We start from the raw sequence: 19,211 nt of genomic DNA, 5'->3' as shown, positions 1-19,211 counted from the left end.
GAAATCACATTAAATTAGGTGCTACAGGCTGCTGGTAGCAAAGTACCTAAAGATAAAAAGGGGTTCTGTTCAAGTTGTCAGTTACTGCATGTGTAGATTTCCACATACGGTATTTGAGAGAATAAAACTTCGATGTAATGGTATGTTTGACAAGGAATCTTTTCCTTTTGGACTGAACAAATTTGGGGAATCTCATCACCCAGTGACTGTGTTTTCAATATCTAAGCTGAAAATCAAATCAGTCATCAGGGAGATACTGGGGTGATGATACTTTACCTGAGTGCACAACTGAACTAGCAGCTTGGCAGCATTGGGACTGTTGGAGGCAAGACAGCCCACTGCTGTGCTGAGGTAAGCCAGGCAGGAGATGGGTTTGCTCGTCTTGGTGGCCCCACGGGGCCTTTCAGCATGGCCTGGGCCTGTGGACGAACTGGTGGAAAGACCAGCTCGGCCCGCTGCCGCCAGGCACATCAGCCTGACTAGAGTCCTAATGTCAGTCAAACCAAGGGACTCTAGACCTGCTGCGAGGCTGCAGCTTGATCCGCTGAATGTGTGGAAGGAGAGAAGAGAGAAAAACTAACTTATTGTTCTGGTTTCTGTTTACCTGTCAAACACAATTCATAAATATTTAAATTAATATTTTATCTATGAATACACAACCTCATCCAAAGGGTTGAAATAGATGTACTGTTGTTATTATGAATACTCTCACGGCATGATTATTCACATAATATCATATTTATTGACAATCCCACCCAGGAACATAATGAATTTCTGAATTCTAAAAAAAGCTTGTGTACCTTATTTAGGCTAAAAAAGTATTTCCAGCAGATACAAAAGGCTACCTGACGGATAGCAGGGACAAGGCTCTCATCACCATTGTCCTGGCCAGCAGCACCTGAGCTGCAGCGGTCACCCTCCTCAGTGCCATCACTCGGTCATGGGGGTTCTGTAGGGCTGCTGCCTGCTCACCGAGGGTCACCCTACCAGAAGAACTCTTGTCCACTGAGGTCTGACAGCCTGAACACACAAACACACACTCAGTTTACTGCCACTACAGTCACAAACACCCAACTTATAAAGATAAGGGGCCACGTTTGCTTGACTGTACCAGGGCGAAACGCTCTAATGGCATTAAAACGACTTTCATGTGAAGACTGAAATTAAAAGGTGTGGACACAGTTATTTTTGTGACCTCACATCTGATCTGATGGTGAATTCGTGTGTTTTTTTTCTTCGTATCTCAGGTTAGATCCCTGCAAAGTATTTTGTGTTTAACGGCAGACCTGTCTGTAATAAAATCCTGCACTTCACCCTAGCATCATCCACATAGTCACCACACAGTTTTTAAGGAAAGAGTTTGGCCTTATATCAGGACATGTTGGTTCTATTTTAGCTGGTTCATTGATCTGAACTGCTTTGCTGCCCAGGAGAGGAACACATCCCCTACACGGTAATTACTGATGTTTTCTAACCTATCTGTAGTAAAGTCTCCTCCATGCTGTTGGTTGCCGTCACCATGGCAATAGAGGCTCCCAACGGGTCACTATCTAGAAACTGGACAGCCTCGGGGACAATCCTGCGCTCGCTCAGACCCAAAGGGCCAGCCAAAAGCTCAAACTCCTCCTCCCCTGTCAACTTCTCATCTTCATCGACGTCCAGCATGTCCCAATCCTCTGCAAGACCGAAAGACAACAGAGTTTAAAATTGAAGGAAAATTCTAAATCTGTTGTGTCAGTTCAACGCATCACATCCACAGTCACCGTGCGTTACCTTCATAAACACTGTCTTGCTTTCCCAGAAGGTCGGGAGCCTGTCCCTTGTATCTGAAGTCACACCACAAAATAAAATCACACAAAGATTCTAATATAATATAAATAAGTGCAGAAATATTTTTTATTATCGTGCTTTTCAATAGATTTTTCCCCTAATTTAAAACATCATTTCATTGCAGAAGTGTAAAAATCTAATCAATTTCCTGTTGCTTTGTCGGCTGTCACACACAGGAGTGCACACCTTTCCACAATGGGGACTTTGGCTTTGCTTTTGATTGCCAAGTACTTCTCTCTGCAGCTGCCACACAGCAGATAGTAGGGGTTTCCACTCCCACACTCCCCACCGAACCAGCCATCCACGTAGGAGCCGTTGCTGCGGTAGCCTTGCCGGTTGGCGCTGCGCCCACAGCCTGGGTGGCTCTTCTTCATGTGCTGATTGAAATTGGCCACGTTGGCCTCACACAGCTCGCACACTACCACTTCATCTCGATCGTCTGTCTCACACACGTGCTGTGAGTTGATGTACAACAGACACGAAGATGTTTTAGAGAAACAATACACATTCATGCAATCTAATCTGAACCTCTGACAGATATGAATGAGCAGCCAGTTATCAGTACTGAGAATAAAGATCGAGTTATCCAAAACATGAATTTCATTAGTTGCATGATTTAAAGTTTCAGGGGCAAAGTCCTAATGCAGGAAGATTTCATGGGTAATGTTTAACCAAACAAATGGGTTTATTTCAACGTGCATGTAAGTTTACTCGACGCAATAAGTGATGAAGCGAAACCGCAGAACCGTGATGGCAGCTCTAAAGTCACACACCCATGTTGGCCAATCCAGTACCTCCGGGATCCACATTCCCAGAATGTCAGTGTCACTAGCGAGGTCTTGGCCAAACATGGCCTCCATGGTCTCCTCATCAAGGTCCATCTCCAGCTCTTCATCCAGGTTGAAGTCATAGAGTGCACCTGGGTCTTGTTGCTGCTGTAAGGACGAGACCTCCCGACGTGACTGGCTGTGGTGGGCCTGCACTGAGCGGTACAGTCCAGCTACAAAAGAATCAACGTTTCCCATGAGCTTCTGAGTGGAAGATAAACGTTCACTGTCTTGTAAAGAAAGGTAGGATATACACTTGTGAAATATTCTCACCAGCACGAGCCAGCAGTGTGCGTGCAGCCAGGTCAAAGCGGTGTTTCCTGCCCGCAGCAGAGCGGCCTCTGAGTGGGGCACTGCTGGATGCAGATGCATTGTCCTGCTCCAGACCTTCAGGACTAGAAGACAAAGTATACACACTTTAGAGTATTCATAGTCGCAGAGTAGCTGACATTTTGCAGAAAAAGAAACACACTCAATAAACACGTCATCTCATCTCGTGTCAGGGAAGTAGGCTGGGCACCTCTGTTCTGTGTTGGGGTGACTCTCAGTACTTTCCATTTCTCAATTGGGAGGGTTGTAAAAGCACCACAGACCTACATTCTCTAACTTCAGACACAGCAGAATTTTTTGTCGTCAGTTGAATTAAACAGTGAGTTTAAGTTTCAAACAAGAGAAAATGCATCTATGTGAGCGAGCTCTAAATACTTAGAGCAGCTTGGCCATAAATATCACGCTAAGTTTTAATGATTAAAAAAAAAACAACAACACTTGGGTGCAAAAATGTGAAATTACTTTGGATTTTCTCTCATCTACACAGGTTTAAAAGGAAACGTACTCCCTCAAATATATACATACGCATTACTAATATTGGTTAGATGAGCCTTAGCAAGACCAGATGCTTTTGGTGACCATAGACAACTTTCTGACACGATTATAACTAGGGCTGCTCGATATAACGATATATATCGGATGATGATATGAAAACGTCTGTCGTGGTGTCTCAAAATAAACTGTTTACGGTAATATTTTGTCATCGTTCTGATGGACACTGTAGTGGCTGTATTCATTTCTTAAAGTTCTCTCTTTCTCTTCTATTTAATATAACCACACTACGGACGGACAAGCGCCTGTTTTTATGCGTTGTCATTAGCAACAACGACGGTAACAGCATCGCATGGCTCCGCCGTCCGTTTGATTATTTTCCGCATAAACCTTTCAAAATAAAGCTGAAGATCCTGTCGAGATTTTTCAAAATAAACTGAATTATGTGAAATAGCATGCAGAGTGTTTACGGACGAGAAGCTAAAAAGAGCCGTCAGGTGCTAAAAAATAAACCTTAGAACAGGCCGTGTATAAGTACTCACAAAGAAAATTGCGGCCGTTTCAACTTATGTAACACTCGACTCCAGCTACACGACGCCCAGCTGGAAACACTTCACGCAAGTTGAGTTGCTCGAGATTCACAGAATTTACAGAAAATGTAAAATTTTGTGATACATGTCGCTGTCGGGACATGAGACAATAAATGAGATTTTGGTCATATCGCACAGCCCTAATTATAATTGGATATTTGACGCTGTTCTTCACAGAACAGTTCATTTAATTGAATCGATTTCTCAGCCTCGCCCGTCGGGCTATATGATAACCCGACGGGCGGGGCTGAGATAGATTTTGGTCGCCCGACCGGAGATATCACTAGCTCCGGGACATCGGGCTAGCGATTTTGCGAGCCCTGTTTTGTGTTTTTTCACTTTAAATTGGTTTAAAAGGAAAAAGCTGAAAATTTAAATAGTTAAAAGTTGAAATGTGAATAGTTTTTTTATTATACGGTTTATTTATTACATTTTATGTGGCGTGAATAAATAAAAGTATAGTTACGGTGGCCCCTACAGACAAAACACGTACAAACTCCAAAACACATACAAAACACAACAGAAGTGCTCCAGGATGCTAGGGGGCAGTGTGGAGCTTTTGTTACTTAGTGGCTACACAAGCCAGGAAGTACCAACGACCGGATTTGGTGTGTGGTAGTAACAGGTAAATGAATTTTAAATTATTTGACTATATATGAGTGCTTGTGTATAAATACACAAACAATACACACATGCTTTCAATTGTGTAATTTAAGTGATCTAGTAGCTCTGCTTTGGAAGTTCAGTTAAAGCTAGAAATGTGTTTTGGAGTTTGTACGTGTTTTGTCTCTAGGGGCCACCGCATATATTTATATATAAACATATATAAATAAAACCACTTTCTTTTTTTACATTAGTAATTCCTTTTGTGCGTAATTTTATATTATTGTTAATAATAAATTAATTAAAGCAACAAAATAACCCGAAGAGCTGGTTGGGAGCCGAAAGAGCCGGTTCTCCAAAAAGAGCCAGAAATCCCATCAGTATTTCTTAGATCTTCACGGAGTTCCTTGGACTTTTCCATTTTTATATCGAAAGGGCGAAGCTATCAGTTGTCAATCATGATCAATAATAAGGAATGAATAGGCTACTAGTTAAAAGACTCAGTTGAATGTATGTTTGATCCTGTGTGGATTGGAGAAAATCCCAAATAAATTCAAATTTGTGGACCCAGTTTTTTTTAATTCATTAAAGACGCCTGGAATAAGAGCAGTTACTGTGACATACATGTCCATGATGAGTGTATGTAAACTTCTAACCACAACTTTTAAACATTACTTATCCTACTACTACTCTACTTAATTACTGTTGTAATTAAAATGCAACACGCTGCGAGCAAACACGCTGCGAGCAATGAGCATCCTGTTGTACCTTTCGCTGAAACCTTCCTCCACTTCGGAAGTGTCTGCGCTGGCTATGACCCCGGGAGAGCACAGATATGAGTTTTTATCCAGAGACTTGGCTCCAGTGATTGCTGTGGCACCAGGACAGGACGAGTCGGGGGCTTCACTGCTGACACCGCCGCCTCTGGCGTGGGGCTCATCGTGCTCATCCTCCGTTCCTGGATGTTCGATCATCCACATGGCTAGCACGGTGATGTTCTGAGCATCTACCTCTCCTCGAGCACCTGGGATAAAAACATATAACAGGTCGACTATTTGTAGGGGAAATCTTGTTATGCCACGTCACAGACACGTAATGACGCACAGAAGCTTTGTTACACAGGATGAATTGGTAGGGAGCATTCTGAGAACATTCAAGATTTTAGGTAGAAAAAATAAGTCAACATCTTGATTATTCCTGGAATATAATCTTTTTACCCTGACTTCATGTATTTGTAAATGGACAACAATGGGCCGGTTACTGCAGATAGACTGACCAGTGGCTTCCAGAGCTTTAGTGATCTGGCGCAGGGAGAAGCCCATCTCCAACAGAGGCACAGCAATCGCAGGTGGAGGGGGAGACGTGGACAGTCTGCTGCTGGGGTCCGACAGGGCTGAAGGAAACAACAATGACATCATCATCATCATCGGGGTCAGGCGGCTGAATACAGTATCAAAAGATGAAAAAAGTAAAACGGAATTATATTAAAATATCTGTTTGTGTTTTCTATTTTTTCAACTTTTCCATAATGGATAAGGTCCAAGCTTTCCACAGGCCAACCAAAGAATACTCCTTGCAGTTTGGCATACTTACAGGTACCTGTTCTGTTCTGTGGTCTGGAGGGCTGGGAGTCCGGAGAGGTGAGGCTCTGTCTGCGGCCAACCTCGTCTGACGGAGAGGTCGGTAGGGATGACACTGGAGGAGTCTGGGCTCGACGTGTCGGAACAAGAGTGGTGGTGGGGTAACTGGAGAACATTTGCCTGCAGGTGGATTCAAATAATCATCTGGCTTTAATCCCACACGGAAACAAGGCTACTCGTTAGCACTAGCTAAATAACAATATGTGCCATCTGACCTCAGGAGGCTGAGAGGCATGACTCCTGGAGACTCCGAGGCAGGGACGGTCTCTGTATCAGTGACAGGTGTGGTAGCCGTGGTAGTGTCCTCCAGTGAGGAGCTCATAAAGGAGGTGGTGCTGGAAGCTGACGGACTGGTGGTGACGGGGGTTTGTGCCAACTGTTCCCCCTCTGTAACTTCCCCCTCACCTTCAGGTTCACTTCTCACACCTGTGAAAGAGATAAAAAAATGATCATTTGTAGCTTTATTCTATGTGGCTTGATTATAAACTGGACTCTGAACTGAAACTATCTGCATGTTCTCACCAGCCTTTGCTTTCCCACCACTAGGCTCCTCCAACAACCCATTTACAACCAGCTTGTAGATCATAGCCTGCGCCCTCTCCAGGTCTGCCAGTCCCAGTGCTCGCTTGATGGGGGAGCGCATTACTGCCCGCTTCACCATGTGACGCATGAGGAACTGCAGAGCTGCCCGCATCTCCACCTCGTCCTGGTATACTGGTGAGGTGGCAGCTGGGTTTCCACTGGTGCAGGTGTTCAGATCAGCGTTGTGCCCACTGGGGGTTGCTTCTGGTAACACCTGGAGGTCAGGACAGAACTGGTGGTTAGAAATCTCGTAATATTTAACTGAGATCTGTTTTTGATTTCACCAACTTCAGACAATGTATTTACATATGTACTTAACATACTTTACACATGGTGCAAACAACCAGAAACGTTCACATTTCTGTAGAAGTCAAAGATTTCCTGTAAGAATTCCTATGAACTGCACAGCACGCCAAGTGCATGGACTGCTACAGCTTAAGTAAACGTACTCGGCAGGCTTCTTTACCTTTGGTATGAGGAGCAGCTCAGCATACTTGCTGCAGCTCAGCAGCGCGCTGAGGGTCTTCATAGCTCCCAGGTAGAGGTAGGACAGCTGCACAGCATGGATCTCTGACTGAGTGGTGATGGAGGAAGGAGAGGGCTCGTGACTGCGGCAGCCATGATCATGGCCTTTCTTCCTGTTCCCATCAGCAGGAGCAGGAGCAGTGAAAAGGGTTTCATTCGCACCTACCCCGCCCCCAGCCACAGAGGAGATCTCACTCTCTGACTTTGAGTTGGGCGCCACGTGTGCTTTCACCTCATCGAGGCTGTGGGACACTCGTAGGTCAGAGGTTGTGGCAGCCGAAGGGGCTCCAACGTTATCTTTTGAGTCGTTACGGTTGTGCCCTTCGCCGTCGGTTTTCTCCTCGCCGCCGGTCGGCTCGTGCCCAGTAGAGGGTGTGTTGCGGTGCTTCTTCTCGTGGCGTCGGGCGCTGAGCTTTGTTGTAGTATCCTCGTGAATGCTGGTAAGGTAGGTGAGGTCCAACAACAAGGAGGCAGTGAGGCCACGGAAACGGGCCACATCAAAGGGCAAAGGCTCGCACGGGTCCAGGTTGTACAATGGAGTGTCACTAGGTGACCAGAAAGTTGGGAAGCTTTAATAGAAGGGAGTGGAGAGTGAAAAGAGACAAGGGAAGGAAACACAAAGTGAGGGAAAGGGTAGGAGAGAAAAGGCACAGCATGCGAGACAAATAAAAAGGTGCATTATGTGGGTATCACACGTGACCATCCCAGAAGAATGTATGGACGATGAGTCAAAAGCCGAAGTCAAGATGTGAAAGAGTAAAACGGAGCAAAGGAAAACAGAGGGTGACATGATGATTTCAAAGGAGGACACGGCAGAAAACATGAAGACACATCCAGAAATCACATCCAGCTCCATCTGTGATGTCGACACGTTCCAGTAGACACGTGTTCTTCAGCAACACGAACACGTGTCTAGAGGACAGCTCGTTTCACATGCCGTGCAAAGTGATGTTACTCTTTTTTAACCCCTGAAGTCATTATTCCAGAGAAACAGAACAACGGTTGCAGTCTAAGCCTTAACCTCCTAAGACCCGAACTCTTTCATGGCATACATTCTTAACTTCTTCTGCTATTTGGGCTGTTTGGGACCTGATGAATGTAAAATCTTGCTCTCTAAGCGCCTGATATCCACATATGAGGGCATTCGTTTTGCATTTCGATAGAACGGTGGCAGTGTAACGTCCTCGTAAGTGGATATCAGGCCCTTGTAGAGCAATATTTAGTATTGTGGTCTAGACAACCCAAAATGTGATGTCCACATATGTGGACGCAGGTCCTAGGGGGTAGAAGTCACTCAGCACTTTGTCTTACGTCTTTAGTATGTCCTAAACATATATGCTTTACATTTAATAAGAATAAGCCAGTAAACAGCAGAAAACTTTTCATTCGATACCTGATAGTGACCTCAGCTTCATCCCACTGCACCTTAGCTGAGGTACTGCCTTCCTTCGTCACACCCAGCAGAGTAGCATGCCTCCCGGTCTGTTTGTGCACACATCTGCCTCCGACCCGAAGTCCTGCGTCCGCCCCCCCGATCACTGCCAGGACAGGCCACACCTCTGTGCAGAGGGTTCTCAAGTGGTGCTCCGACAGTTCCCCCAAGCCGTGCTGCCGTCCGTGGCGACCTTTCTCCTCATCTGTCCGTGTGGGCGTCTCCTGGCTTTCTCTCTGAGTGTCGTGCTCCTCGCGGCTCTGCACCGAGCGGCTCTTTTTCAGCCTCTGTCCTAGGCCGCCGCCAGAAGCGCCAGCTGACTCTCTAAAGCACAGTTTGATTTTGTGAAGTCGTTCAATCATAGTCTTGTTTATGCGAGGGGTCCAGTGGTCAGTGCGATGTAGGATGCGGATCAGCTGTATGGTGGCTTCAGCCAGCACTGTGGCCACAGGGCTGCAGACAGGATCCCCAGGTAAGAGGTCTCGCGGTGTTCCCCTCATTTGCATGTCACATATCTTAACCTAGAGACCGAAGATAAAGACAAAACATATACAGTAACTAACATATACTCAGAAACAGATTCTTTGAGGTGATTTCAGGTGTTTTAAGTGTTTAATCAACGGTTGTTAGATGAATGTAGATACAAACAAGTGTCTGAGTAGTCAAAAATCCATAATGTAAATTTGACTATTCGCAAATCAACAATTCTCTTTTTGGGTCTCTCACAAAGATCCAAAGCTGACAGACCTCATCAATAAAAGATTTCATTTCATGTCGATGACATGTGCTAATTACTTGTGATTGGTGGACAATATTAGCCTACATGCAGGCACATGAAACAGCGTCATGTGTCACATTAGTTTTGCACTGCACGATAAAAAGATCTAACGACTTTAAAACTGTTTATTTACTGTTTAATTACTTTTTATAGTGAAGATGAAAACACACATTACAACATGTGAAATGACTTCACAGATATCTTAAATGAATATTTCCATTAATTAATTCAACACTCAGCCTCAAAGAGTGAATGTTCAAAAGGACGGACTCAGTCCAGCCACCTACCTTCTCTCCTGGATTACTGCTGTAGAACATCACACAGGGATAGAGCTCCGTGGCATCCACGTCCTCAAAGGCCAACTTGGGCTCCTTTGGAATCAAACGTTGATAGTTAGAGAAAGAACTATTGATTTCTAACAGGAGTCTAACTAAAGTCTTTTCACTTGCACGAATAACTGACTGCTCTCCTTTTTCACCCCTCACCTCTCCGTTCTTGCCAAAGGAGACCGTTCTTGCTTCCATATCCAGAACGCAGGTGATGAAATCTCCCTGAGTAAAGCTGCTAAGCGTCAGCGTTTGCTCCCCGTTATGATAGAGGTTTCCGCTATACGCTCGGTACAGCCACATATCCGATGTGGTGCGATGGTTGAAGTCGTGCACGGGCCATCGTGACACACCCACGCATGTCCCCTCGTTGCCTCGATTCTCCTTCACAATGTAGAACTACGGGTGACAACAAACTAACTCTGAAACACGTAGGGAGCAAAATAAAAACAAAGGCCACCTCTCCCACCTCTGTGTTACTGATATTTAAAAACAAAACTATGCTTTATTATTATATAAGGAAATCGAGCAGAAAAATTGACTAAAAACAATATTAATCTTCTTTTTTGAGTGTTCTCCAACCAGTGTTGGGGAGTGTTGGGTCTGCGCCTCAGCAGACCCGCTGGTTCAGAGACTTATTCCCGTTAACGAAGCAAGACGAACAGCTCGACCAGTTCTTCACACGCTAGCTTCCCTGCAGCCTTTTATTTCTGTGACACACAGTTTACACAAACAGTTACTTTGTTGAAATAAGTTGATTACACGGCGGTCTCTTCCTGTTTCATATGTTAGGCTATGGCCTCTCTGTTTTTGGTGATTCCACGCCGGTGGAAACCCAAACAAACACGCAATAAGAGGATCTAATTCCTGTGTCTCGATCTCACTGCCCATGTCACCTCTACTTGCGGCCGCATAATGACGTGAAGAAATGTTTTTAAAAATTATTGTTCAATAAATGATTAAATATGAAGGCAATAAGAGAGTGTTACAGGCATCGCCCTAAAGCATGCAGCCTGATGGGCAGTGTAGTCCGTGCTGCAGGGAGAATGGACGGCCATACCTGTGATGTGTCTGTGAGCGAGGAGGGAGAAAAAGGAAAAGTACGAGCTGTCACCGAGCAGAAACGGGAGCTGGAAGCATGTAAATATAATAATAACCACTGCAGCCTGACGAGCCCAGCTGTAAGTAAGCTATTAAGTCTCGACTGTACACCGTGTTCGTGTTTTCCTCTGAAACAATAAGCTCTGTTGCAGCAGCCTTTCAACGCCTCTCTCTGTCTCCCACTAGCAAAGTTGACCCAGACAACAAAGTAAAGCTAGTTTTCAGCTACGAGCCGACACGAACCCGACGTATCAGCCAGAGGTCCCTTTACTACGGTTTGGAGCCGCGGACCTGTTTTATATACGCGAGGAATAGTTTCTATATGAGATCGCTGCAAAAAGTGCAGCCTTACCTAAAGTCCACCTACTGTTACTCATTTATATTAAGGTTTAAACATCTAGTTGGTGTTGGTGTGGAGAGTAGCCTTCAGTAATAGTAATAAATCACACAGCAGTAGTGCATTCATGTAGTTGTAAAAAGCATGATAATATATTAAGTAATCCAAAGTATTCAGAATACATTACTCTCATTGAGTAACGTAATGGAATACGTTACAAAATACATTTTGGGGCATGTAATCTGTAATCTGTAGTGGAATACATTTTAAAAGTAACCTTCCCAACACTGCCTCCAAGTAATAATGAGCCAATGAGAAAAATACTGTACCTTCCACTGGTAGCATCCAGAGGAGATGCCAGTCGAGGCCAGGCCGTAGCCTTTACCCCCGCTGCCGTGTGTCAGCCCCTGACTGTTTTCCACTACACAACACTGAGCCTTTTCTGGGTCAAAGGAAATTTCCTGAATGGGAAGGTTCTCATCTTCCTCCTCTGTATCTCCCTGTGAATTCAAGCAGCTGTCAGCTACATAAACAAATAAAGATAAAGATACATCCACAGCTAGGTGATCCTGCACACCTGTAGTTTAAGCTCCTGAACTTTTTCTTTAATCTGGATCGAGTGTTTGGTTTGAGCAATGGGACCTTCCCACATGCAGTCAGACAGCAGGGAGAAGAGCCGTTCAATGACCTAGAGGACAAGAAAATATTAAAGCTGGCGGACTGACGACAGTCATGTAGGGCAAACTGAGGACTTGCACAGAGAAACTATTAGCACCTGTGTCATTTGGTCATCTTCCATGCTAGCCTCGCAGGCAGGCAGGACAGCCTCCAAAACATGAAGAGCCAGGAGCCGAGTTCTCAAGTTTCCCACCAGAGGAACACCTACATTTAATAACCAGAGGAAACGTCATTTTCACTTATGTTTATATTTGAGAAAGCACCATACACGATAGTAGCTTCTCGTACCTGAGCAGCACTTCTGCGCTGCAATGTTCAGCAGCACCTCAGTCCATTTGGGGGATGCCATCTTGGACTGGATGGCCTTGGAGGACACCACCCTCCTTAGGAAGACCAAGAAGTCACCGAGGTGCAGTTCGGCTGTATGCTGTTTGCGCAGCAACGCTGAAAATCAACAAAATTGCAATAAGTATAATAACAGGTTGCACTTATACAAACACAAAAACGGACTTTCTTTGAAGCAAATACTGTTCACACCACATCATCTAAACCTCATGCAAAAGTGCATCACTCATGTGAGTGTTGCTAAGTCAATGACTTATACATCTCAAGATTTAAAGAAAATAAACAAGCTTTAAACAAACACAGAGATGTAATGACAACAAACGCGAGTTTCACCTCTGAAGTCTTTCCTTTCAGAGTCGGCGCTGTCCTCATGTTTGCCATCTTCCTGCTCTTTTCCAGCATGAAGGAGACTAACTCCTGCCTGAGATAACAGGTTTTTCAGCTGACTGCAAAGCAGGTCCAGCAGTGACTGGACAACCTTGGGACTCAATTTGTCTGCATATGTTCTGCAAACACAAGGAAAGACACTGGTGTTGCACTGCTTCTGATTTACCAATTCCTCTACTGCACCTTGTTGAGCGCTTACCCCGTGCTGATGGCGAGTATTTGCAGCAGCCGTGTGGAGGCCACCTTCAGGGCAGTGCTGAGCTGAGACACGCCAGGTTTTTGCAGGAGCTGGAGGGGCTGCCCCAGCATGGTCTCCGTCCCACAGAGCTGGGACAGCACATTGAGCAGCCCACTGGAGATGGCCAGAGACACATCCACTGGCTGGTAGCGAACGCTCAATGCAAACACAGTCACCAGCAGGAGGCGCTGCTGAGCTTCTACGGTGACAAATGAAAAGATCAAAGAAAGGGGTCAAATAGAAGCTCACAGGCTGGGCCTTGTGTTTTAGAGGTTTAGAGTAAGGCCGTTAAGTTCTCTTTTCAAAACACGATTGGAGACATAACTTCACATCTACCTGCAGGTGAAGCTATCGCCTGAAAGTTCTAATAAGCTTTCATAAATGTAAGCAGTACAGCTGTGAACACTCCTCAGTTCTATACAGCAGCACTCTGGATTACCTATGTGGTGCTTGTTTGCCTGAAGTGCTCTTTCCAGTGTGACAGACAGTTGCTGGTAAATCTTATGGACAGCCGTCTGGATTTCCATTTGGAGGCTCCTCTTTGCTGCTTTTACACCATCCTGTCAAAAACAAACGCACAGCCACACAAAGACAGAGTTCAAAACAACAAATCAGTCAGTCCTTTACACATACACTGAAGGTGAAAATACTGATGCACCTCTTCCTGTCAAACAAATACAGAGATCCTATATTGAGGATACAGCGCATCACAATGAACCGGTAAACTCCTTTTGTACTGCAGGCAGCCCACTCTGAGTTTATGTGCCAGTGTACAGAACTTAATCCCTGAAATATTTTATATAAAAAAAATAAGAACAGAAGGAAATCTCACCACTACCACTCACCCGTCAATATGTGTCTTATATGAGTGGACGAGTCAATGAATTCACTTCTATCCAATGACAGCATTACTAAAGTGAGTTTAGGATATCCTAAACTTTTCTGCTGGTAACCGCTGCTGTTTTTACCACTGTTAGCTGCTGTTAACTGATGGTATTGAAACTGAATTTGAAGGTGATTTAGCATTGTTGGACTCAAACGCTCGGTAAATAAATCCTCATACAATGTGAGAATACAATCAGACTCTTCATCAGAAACAAAATGTGACTTTTAGGCCTTGAGCCTAACGTTAGCTGGCATACTGTTAGCGTAGAGGCATGCTAATTGTCAGCTGTCCAGAGGCAAGATGGTTGCATGTCTAATCAGCAGACAAAGAGCAACTGCAACAATGTTGTGAATAAATAAGTGAGTTTATGGAGTTTCGTGTGTTAGAGCCCTGACCTCAGCTCAGCAGATGATGAAGTATCCATGTACAAATATTAAATGGTCATATATAGTTTAAAAGTGATCTTAAAAATATATAGTTTAAAAGTATTAGTGATCTTTAAATGAAAAGTATGTGGCTGGTCTCTTGAGACAGACACCCTCTCTATTTTTGATCAAACTTGTAGGCATGGCTGGATCAGGTCACCCTAAATCAGTCCTTAGATATGGTGCTATAGAAAGGCTCAGGCTGCTATTTCTCCACGTCCTTCAGTTTATGTGTTTATGTGCCACAACTGAATGCTAGATTTTGTCTGGTCACTTTTGGAGTTGCATTGCTGTGGAGGTAATTAATATCAACTCCAGAAGAGTCAATTCTTCAATTTGGGCTTAATTAATAATATTTTAATAATTAATATATTAGTATAATATTGACTGACATACTGGTCAATATTAGGTTTTTGTCAATACATTGGTATCTGCATTTATACTGGCCAGTAAATGAAAATGTAAAAACGTAAATAAGACACACGACAGAGGCAACTTGTTATGAAGAGAAAACAAGATTAAAAAACGTCATTGTCACGTTTGTTTTAGTAAGAACTCATAAATAGCTTCATATAACAAATTTTAGTGAAATCAGTTTGTCAATGATGTCAGCTGATACATTGTGTTTTTAAAACACCAGAAATCCACACAGTGCCTGGAGGAACGCAGAGCAAACAAAGGGACAAACTCAAACCCCGAACAGATAACCCTGCAGATCAGAACCACATTCTGAGCATTAGCAGAGCGAGCGGGACTTCCTGGTGGTTCCAACACCCAAATGAACCAGTGATGTATTTTGATGATGATCGTTATTAACAATAATTACTTTTGCAAACCTGGATCTATGTTGCCATCAAGAAAGGACAGCAAAGTTGAATCATTTCATTGGCTGGCCCGCTACGTTACTACTGTGACACCTATTACATACTTGAATTTTTTAACACGCCAAATATCCTGTAAAGACATTAAGATGCAAATCTATGAGATAACAGATAATGCCTATCATCTCACAAATTGTCCAGACACTCGCAATTCGAGGTATTCTTCATCCTGTGATGAGAGCCATACCTGGTAATGATGCAGCTGCACGTTCTCTCTCTTCAGCACTCCAGTTCCCACAGTGCCAAGGCCAAAACAGCCAGCCAGGAACTGCAACCTGACAGAGGTGAGCAGTGAAGAGGACTGGAAGACTGCGCTGGATCGATCTGCATTGTTCAGTTGGCTGCCCTTCTCTTCCATGCCTGAGATCAACACCACGATCTGGTGGAGTGCTTCCAAACGCAGCTGGACACAGAACACATCCAACACTCAAATGAATATTCTGAATACTGACTGATAAGATAGACGTAATTAGCATCAGTAACACTGGTTTGTGAAGCCCTGTTACTAGGCCTGGAGCTGTAGATGTTTTTAGCCAATAAGTATAGCCTAAATAAGTCTTTACAAGGAAGCTGTGTTTGAGTGGGTACGGCAAGCCAGGAGGTAGAGCAACTGGGAGGTCGGTGGATCAATTCCCGGCTACTCTAGAGCAGCGTTTCCCAACCACTGTGCTGCGGCACATAGGTGTGCCGTTCCACCTGATTATTACTCGAAGCGATCGGTGTGAGTAACGGCCAGAACAATTACATTGTCTTCCACTAGAGGAGAGTACAACTACCTGCTCTAATTAAATGGGTTGCCAAATGCCAGTAAAACAGGAGAAGACGAAGAAGAAATTACATAATAGTCACGTAATAGCAATAGATAAATATCTGAAGAGAAAAAGTAGTCAGCCTGATCTGGTTCCTGGAGAAAATGCTGACCCAGATGAAGGCCTTAGGATGAGCAGTGGTCAGAAGAAAGCACAAAAGGTCTACTGGGGACAAACCGAGCCAGTTTCGCTACGCATGGTGCTCAGGGGAAAATGATCAATATGCTTTTTGTGACATTGTTGTTTAATGGTGTGCCGTGTGATTTTTTTAATGTGAAATATGTGCCGTGGCTCCAAATGGTTGGGAAACACTGCTCTAGCATGTTAGGCAAGAGACTGAATCCACAATGGATCCATTGAGCACAAATGTTAAACAACGTGCTTGTTCATAGCATAGTGTTTACTGAGGTCATGGCCGAGGGCTGTTTCCTCATAGAAGTCTATAAGCCCGATAAGTCCTTTCAAAACCATGTTTTATCTACTAAAAACATGCAAACCACTCTTCAAACCTGGAAGGCACCAAACCACTACTGCACATGCTCTATATGACTTGCACAAATTCCCCCTTTCGCTACAAATAGATTCCAAATTTGTGAGAAACACAGATTTGTCCAAACAATGTCTGAAGACCAACTCCTGAGACGTGTGGTGCAGAACTATAGTTTTAATATTTCTTAAGTGCAAAAATCATGGTATTGTAGATGTCAATTTTTCAAGGTACATGGATGGAGTCTTCCTTCAAGCTGCAGTTTGACTGTTTACTGGGTAAAATGTTTTCACTGGAAGCCCGTTTCCGCCACTAAATAAAAACAAAACAGCTAGTATCCATAACTCGAAATTTCGAGTTAGCTCTGCCAATCAAAAATATACGTGAATGAGGTCGCTTTCTTGTTACCCGGAAGCTTATGGCGCAGAGGAACGCGCACTCAAAAACGGATCCCAACAAATTGGCGCTTTCGCGAGTACGTTTGCTGATAGTAACACCATGTGATTCAGCTAATAACAGGGATTTCATCATTTGTGAAGCCAGGCTGAAAACACTCAGCAATCTGTGGATTCACGACTGGATGTAATACCGGTAGCTTAGCTGTAGCATTTGTAGCTGAGGCTTCAGCTTCTGGGTAACAAGGAAATGACGTCATTCACGTAGATTACTGATTGGCAGCACTAACTCGAAATTTCAAGTTATTAACTCAAAATTTTGAGTTATGGATCCTTTTTTTTATTGGCGGAAACGGGCTTCCATAATGTTTTCCTGTATCCAGTGTGTGTGCTCTGTTCTGCCCAGCTCAGTCTTTTCTTTTTGTCGGCCCGTCTCAGACCATGAAGTCACCCCTCCACTGTGATGCTGACACTGGTGTTTGACAGGTACTATTTAATGCAGCTGCCAGTTTACAACCCGTGAGGTGTCTCCGTTTTAAACGACACATTCTCAGATGTTTGTCTTCTTGCACAGTTGTGCATCGGGCCTCCCACTCCTTTTTCTGCCTATTTTAGACTCAGTGTTTGCTGCTCCCTAAAGGGATATGGATAAGAGATTTTAAGTTTCTGCACAATTACTCACAATAGCCTTCCTTTCTCAGAAGAACAACTGATGACTGGAGAACAATAAAATGACTGATGCTTCGGACACTAAACTAACCTAAATAATGCTGTGCCATGGTTTCCAGCTGTGCAACACAACTGCAAAAGGTTTTTCTACTAATTTATTAGCCTTTTAAATGTATTGATTTGGATTAGCAGCCATACCAGGAAACTGATCCAGAGGACTGACAGCTGTTGATGATAGGCCTCTAAGCAAAACTGTAGAGACATTTTTAAAATATCATCTGACTAATTTGAATTGTTTTTAAATTTGATAACGTGTTCTTCTTTAGAAAATAAAAACCCAAACTTTTGACGAAGTCTTTATATCGTCAGTAGGAATCAGTCAGTTTTAGACTGAGTGAAATGAGAGACAGGCATTACAGATTTCGGTCTTCAACTGATTTGTTGAGAAGACAAAGAAAACGTATATAATACTGTCATCTCTGTTCTGAAAAGGTATAACCGTACAAAAAATAAAAATCCTCCACAAATGAATTAAAAACGTTTCATAGAAGAAAAGAACAAAATCAACTATGCTGACTTTGATTAACCATCATTTGGTTCGACTTCTCGCTGAGGAATCGCTCACCTCTGCTCTGCTCTGCTGCTGTTCCATAGCCAGGATAATGGCCTGTGGGCTGGTGGACATACTTTCTTCTGGCTCCTTAAAAGCTGGAGCCAAGCCCACGTCACCACTGATGAAGCTGACCATGTTGTCGATGAGAGCGTGGATGCCCAGCGATCGGCTCAAGTCCAGGTCTGACTCTTCATACGTTGAACTGTAACTCTGCTGACGGCTCAGCTTGGCCCGAAACCAGGACTCAGCCAGGGAGTCTGGTGAGCTGTGAAGGAGGCCTGAGAAGGAGAAGAAGATCCCGTTTGTTGTATTTGTGCACACAGGGGATCTATTGAGGGATGTGCCGAGTAGCTTTGAAGCACTTAAAAGGAGCGCATTATTACTCGACCGGAGTTCATCAAATGGCCAAATGCCGAGTCTACATGCAGGCGCAAGCCTCCATTATGAGTTTGCCTGTGATGGATGCACCGAGTATCCAACACACACTGAGGAAGAATTCTGCGGCTGAGAAGTGGAATGGGAAACAGGCTAGCGCGTCCACACAACAACTCAGTCAAAGTATCAGCACTGATGACTTCTTCAAAAGTGGAACCCAGAAAGTTCCATGAAAATTCTTCAAAGTAACAGATTACACTCTTCACGAGGAATGAGCCATCATAGTGCAAAGTAACAGTGCAAGCAGAAGAATGGCCTGAATGGAGACGTTTATGTGATCCTGATTTCTTTATCTTTCTTTTTTTCTTTACAAAATGAAAAGTTGAGGCTCAAAGAGGGCAGGGTGTGGGTATGGCATTACAGTCATGGAGTTATGAGTTAACAAGAGGAAGAAACATGCCATCGTTTACTTGCTTGAAGTTCCTCTTGTGTTTGGGGCTCAACTGCCCCAAAAGAAGCAAATAAACTATCCGTACAGGAATCAGAAGACAGAGAGACAAGAGTAACATATGAACGATAACAACCATTGTCCTCTCTCCAAACATTAGCGGAGCAAATTAGCGGTCGGTC

The 19,211-nt window shown here is 44.0% G+C and overlaps 1 protein-coding gene across 9 annotated transcripts in view; it reads right to left on the bottom strand.

The window, feature by feature from the left end:
- herc1 (HECT and RLD domain containing E3 ubiquitin protein ligase family member 1) overlaps window positions 1-19,211 on the bottom strand; it is a 96,474-nt gene that overhangs the window by 32,044 nt on the left and 45,219 nt on the right. For 4 of the 9 annotated variants that reach the window (XM_082530525.1, XM_082530531.1, XM_082530529.1 and 1 more), the window contains exons 26-50: window positions 18,219-18,484; window positions 15,421-15,636; window positions 13,481-13,601; window positions 13,003-13,240; window positions 12,750-12,922; window positions 12,360-12,515; window positions 12,169-12,275; window positions 11,971-12,081; window positions 11,723-11,893; window positions 10,115-10,354; window positions 9,917-10,000; window positions 8,813-9,372; window positions 7,361-7,988; window positions 6,835-7,108; window positions 6,528-6,738; window positions 6,266-6,432; window positions 5,949-6,065; window positions 5,441-5,696; window positions 2,931-3,052; window positions 2,604-2,830; window positions 2,017-2,285; window positions 1,774-1,826; window positions 1,476-1,676; window positions 846-1,020; window positions 277-544 (exon numbers count right to left, since the gene is read on the bottom strand). In XM_082530525.1, coding sequence (XP_082386651.1) covers window positions 277-544; window positions 846-1,020; window positions 1,476-1,676; window positions 1,774-1,826; window positions 2,017-2,285; window positions 2,604-2,830; window positions 2,931-3,052; window positions 5,441-5,696; window positions 5,949-6,065; window positions 6,266-6,432; window positions 6,528-6,738; window positions 6,835-7,108; window positions 7,361-7,988; window positions 8,813-9,372; window positions 9,917-10,000; window positions 10,115-10,354; window positions 11,723-11,893; window positions 11,971-12,081; window positions 12,169-12,275; window positions 12,360-12,515; window positions 12,750-12,922; window positions 13,003-13,240; window positions 13,481-13,601; window positions 15,421-15,636; window positions 18,219-18,484 — 5,411 coding nt within the window. The remainder of the gene's footprint in view (window positions 1-276; window positions 545-845; window positions 1,021-1,475; window positions 1,677-1,773; window positions 1,827-2,016; window positions 2,286-2,603; window positions 2,831-2,930; window positions 3,053-5,440; window positions 5,697-5,948; window positions 6,066-6,265; window positions 6,433-6,527; window positions 6,739-6,834; window positions 7,109-7,360; window positions 7,989-8,812; window positions 9,373-9,916; window positions 10,001-10,114; window positions 10,355-11,722; window positions 11,894-11,970; window positions 12,082-12,168; window positions 12,276-12,359; window positions 12,516-12,749; window positions 12,923-13,002; window positions 13,241-13,480; window positions 13,602-15,420; window positions 15,637-18,218; window positions 18,485-19,211) is intronic. The other 5 variants (XM_082530526.1, XM_082530532.1, XM_082530530.1 and 2 more) reach the window with 3 other exon arrangements.

The sequence above is a fragment of the Aulonocara stuartgranti genome (assembly GCF_965226115.1).
Source record: "Aulonocara stuartgranti genome assembly, chromosome: 1".
In the NCBI taxonomy this organism is placed as follows: domain Eukaryota; kingdom Metazoa; phylum Chordata; class Actinopteri; order Cichliformes; family Cichlidae; genus Aulonocara; species Aulonocara stuartgranti.
Note: the sequence above shows the minus strand (reverse complement) of the source record. Positions and strands in the feature narration are given on the sequence as shown.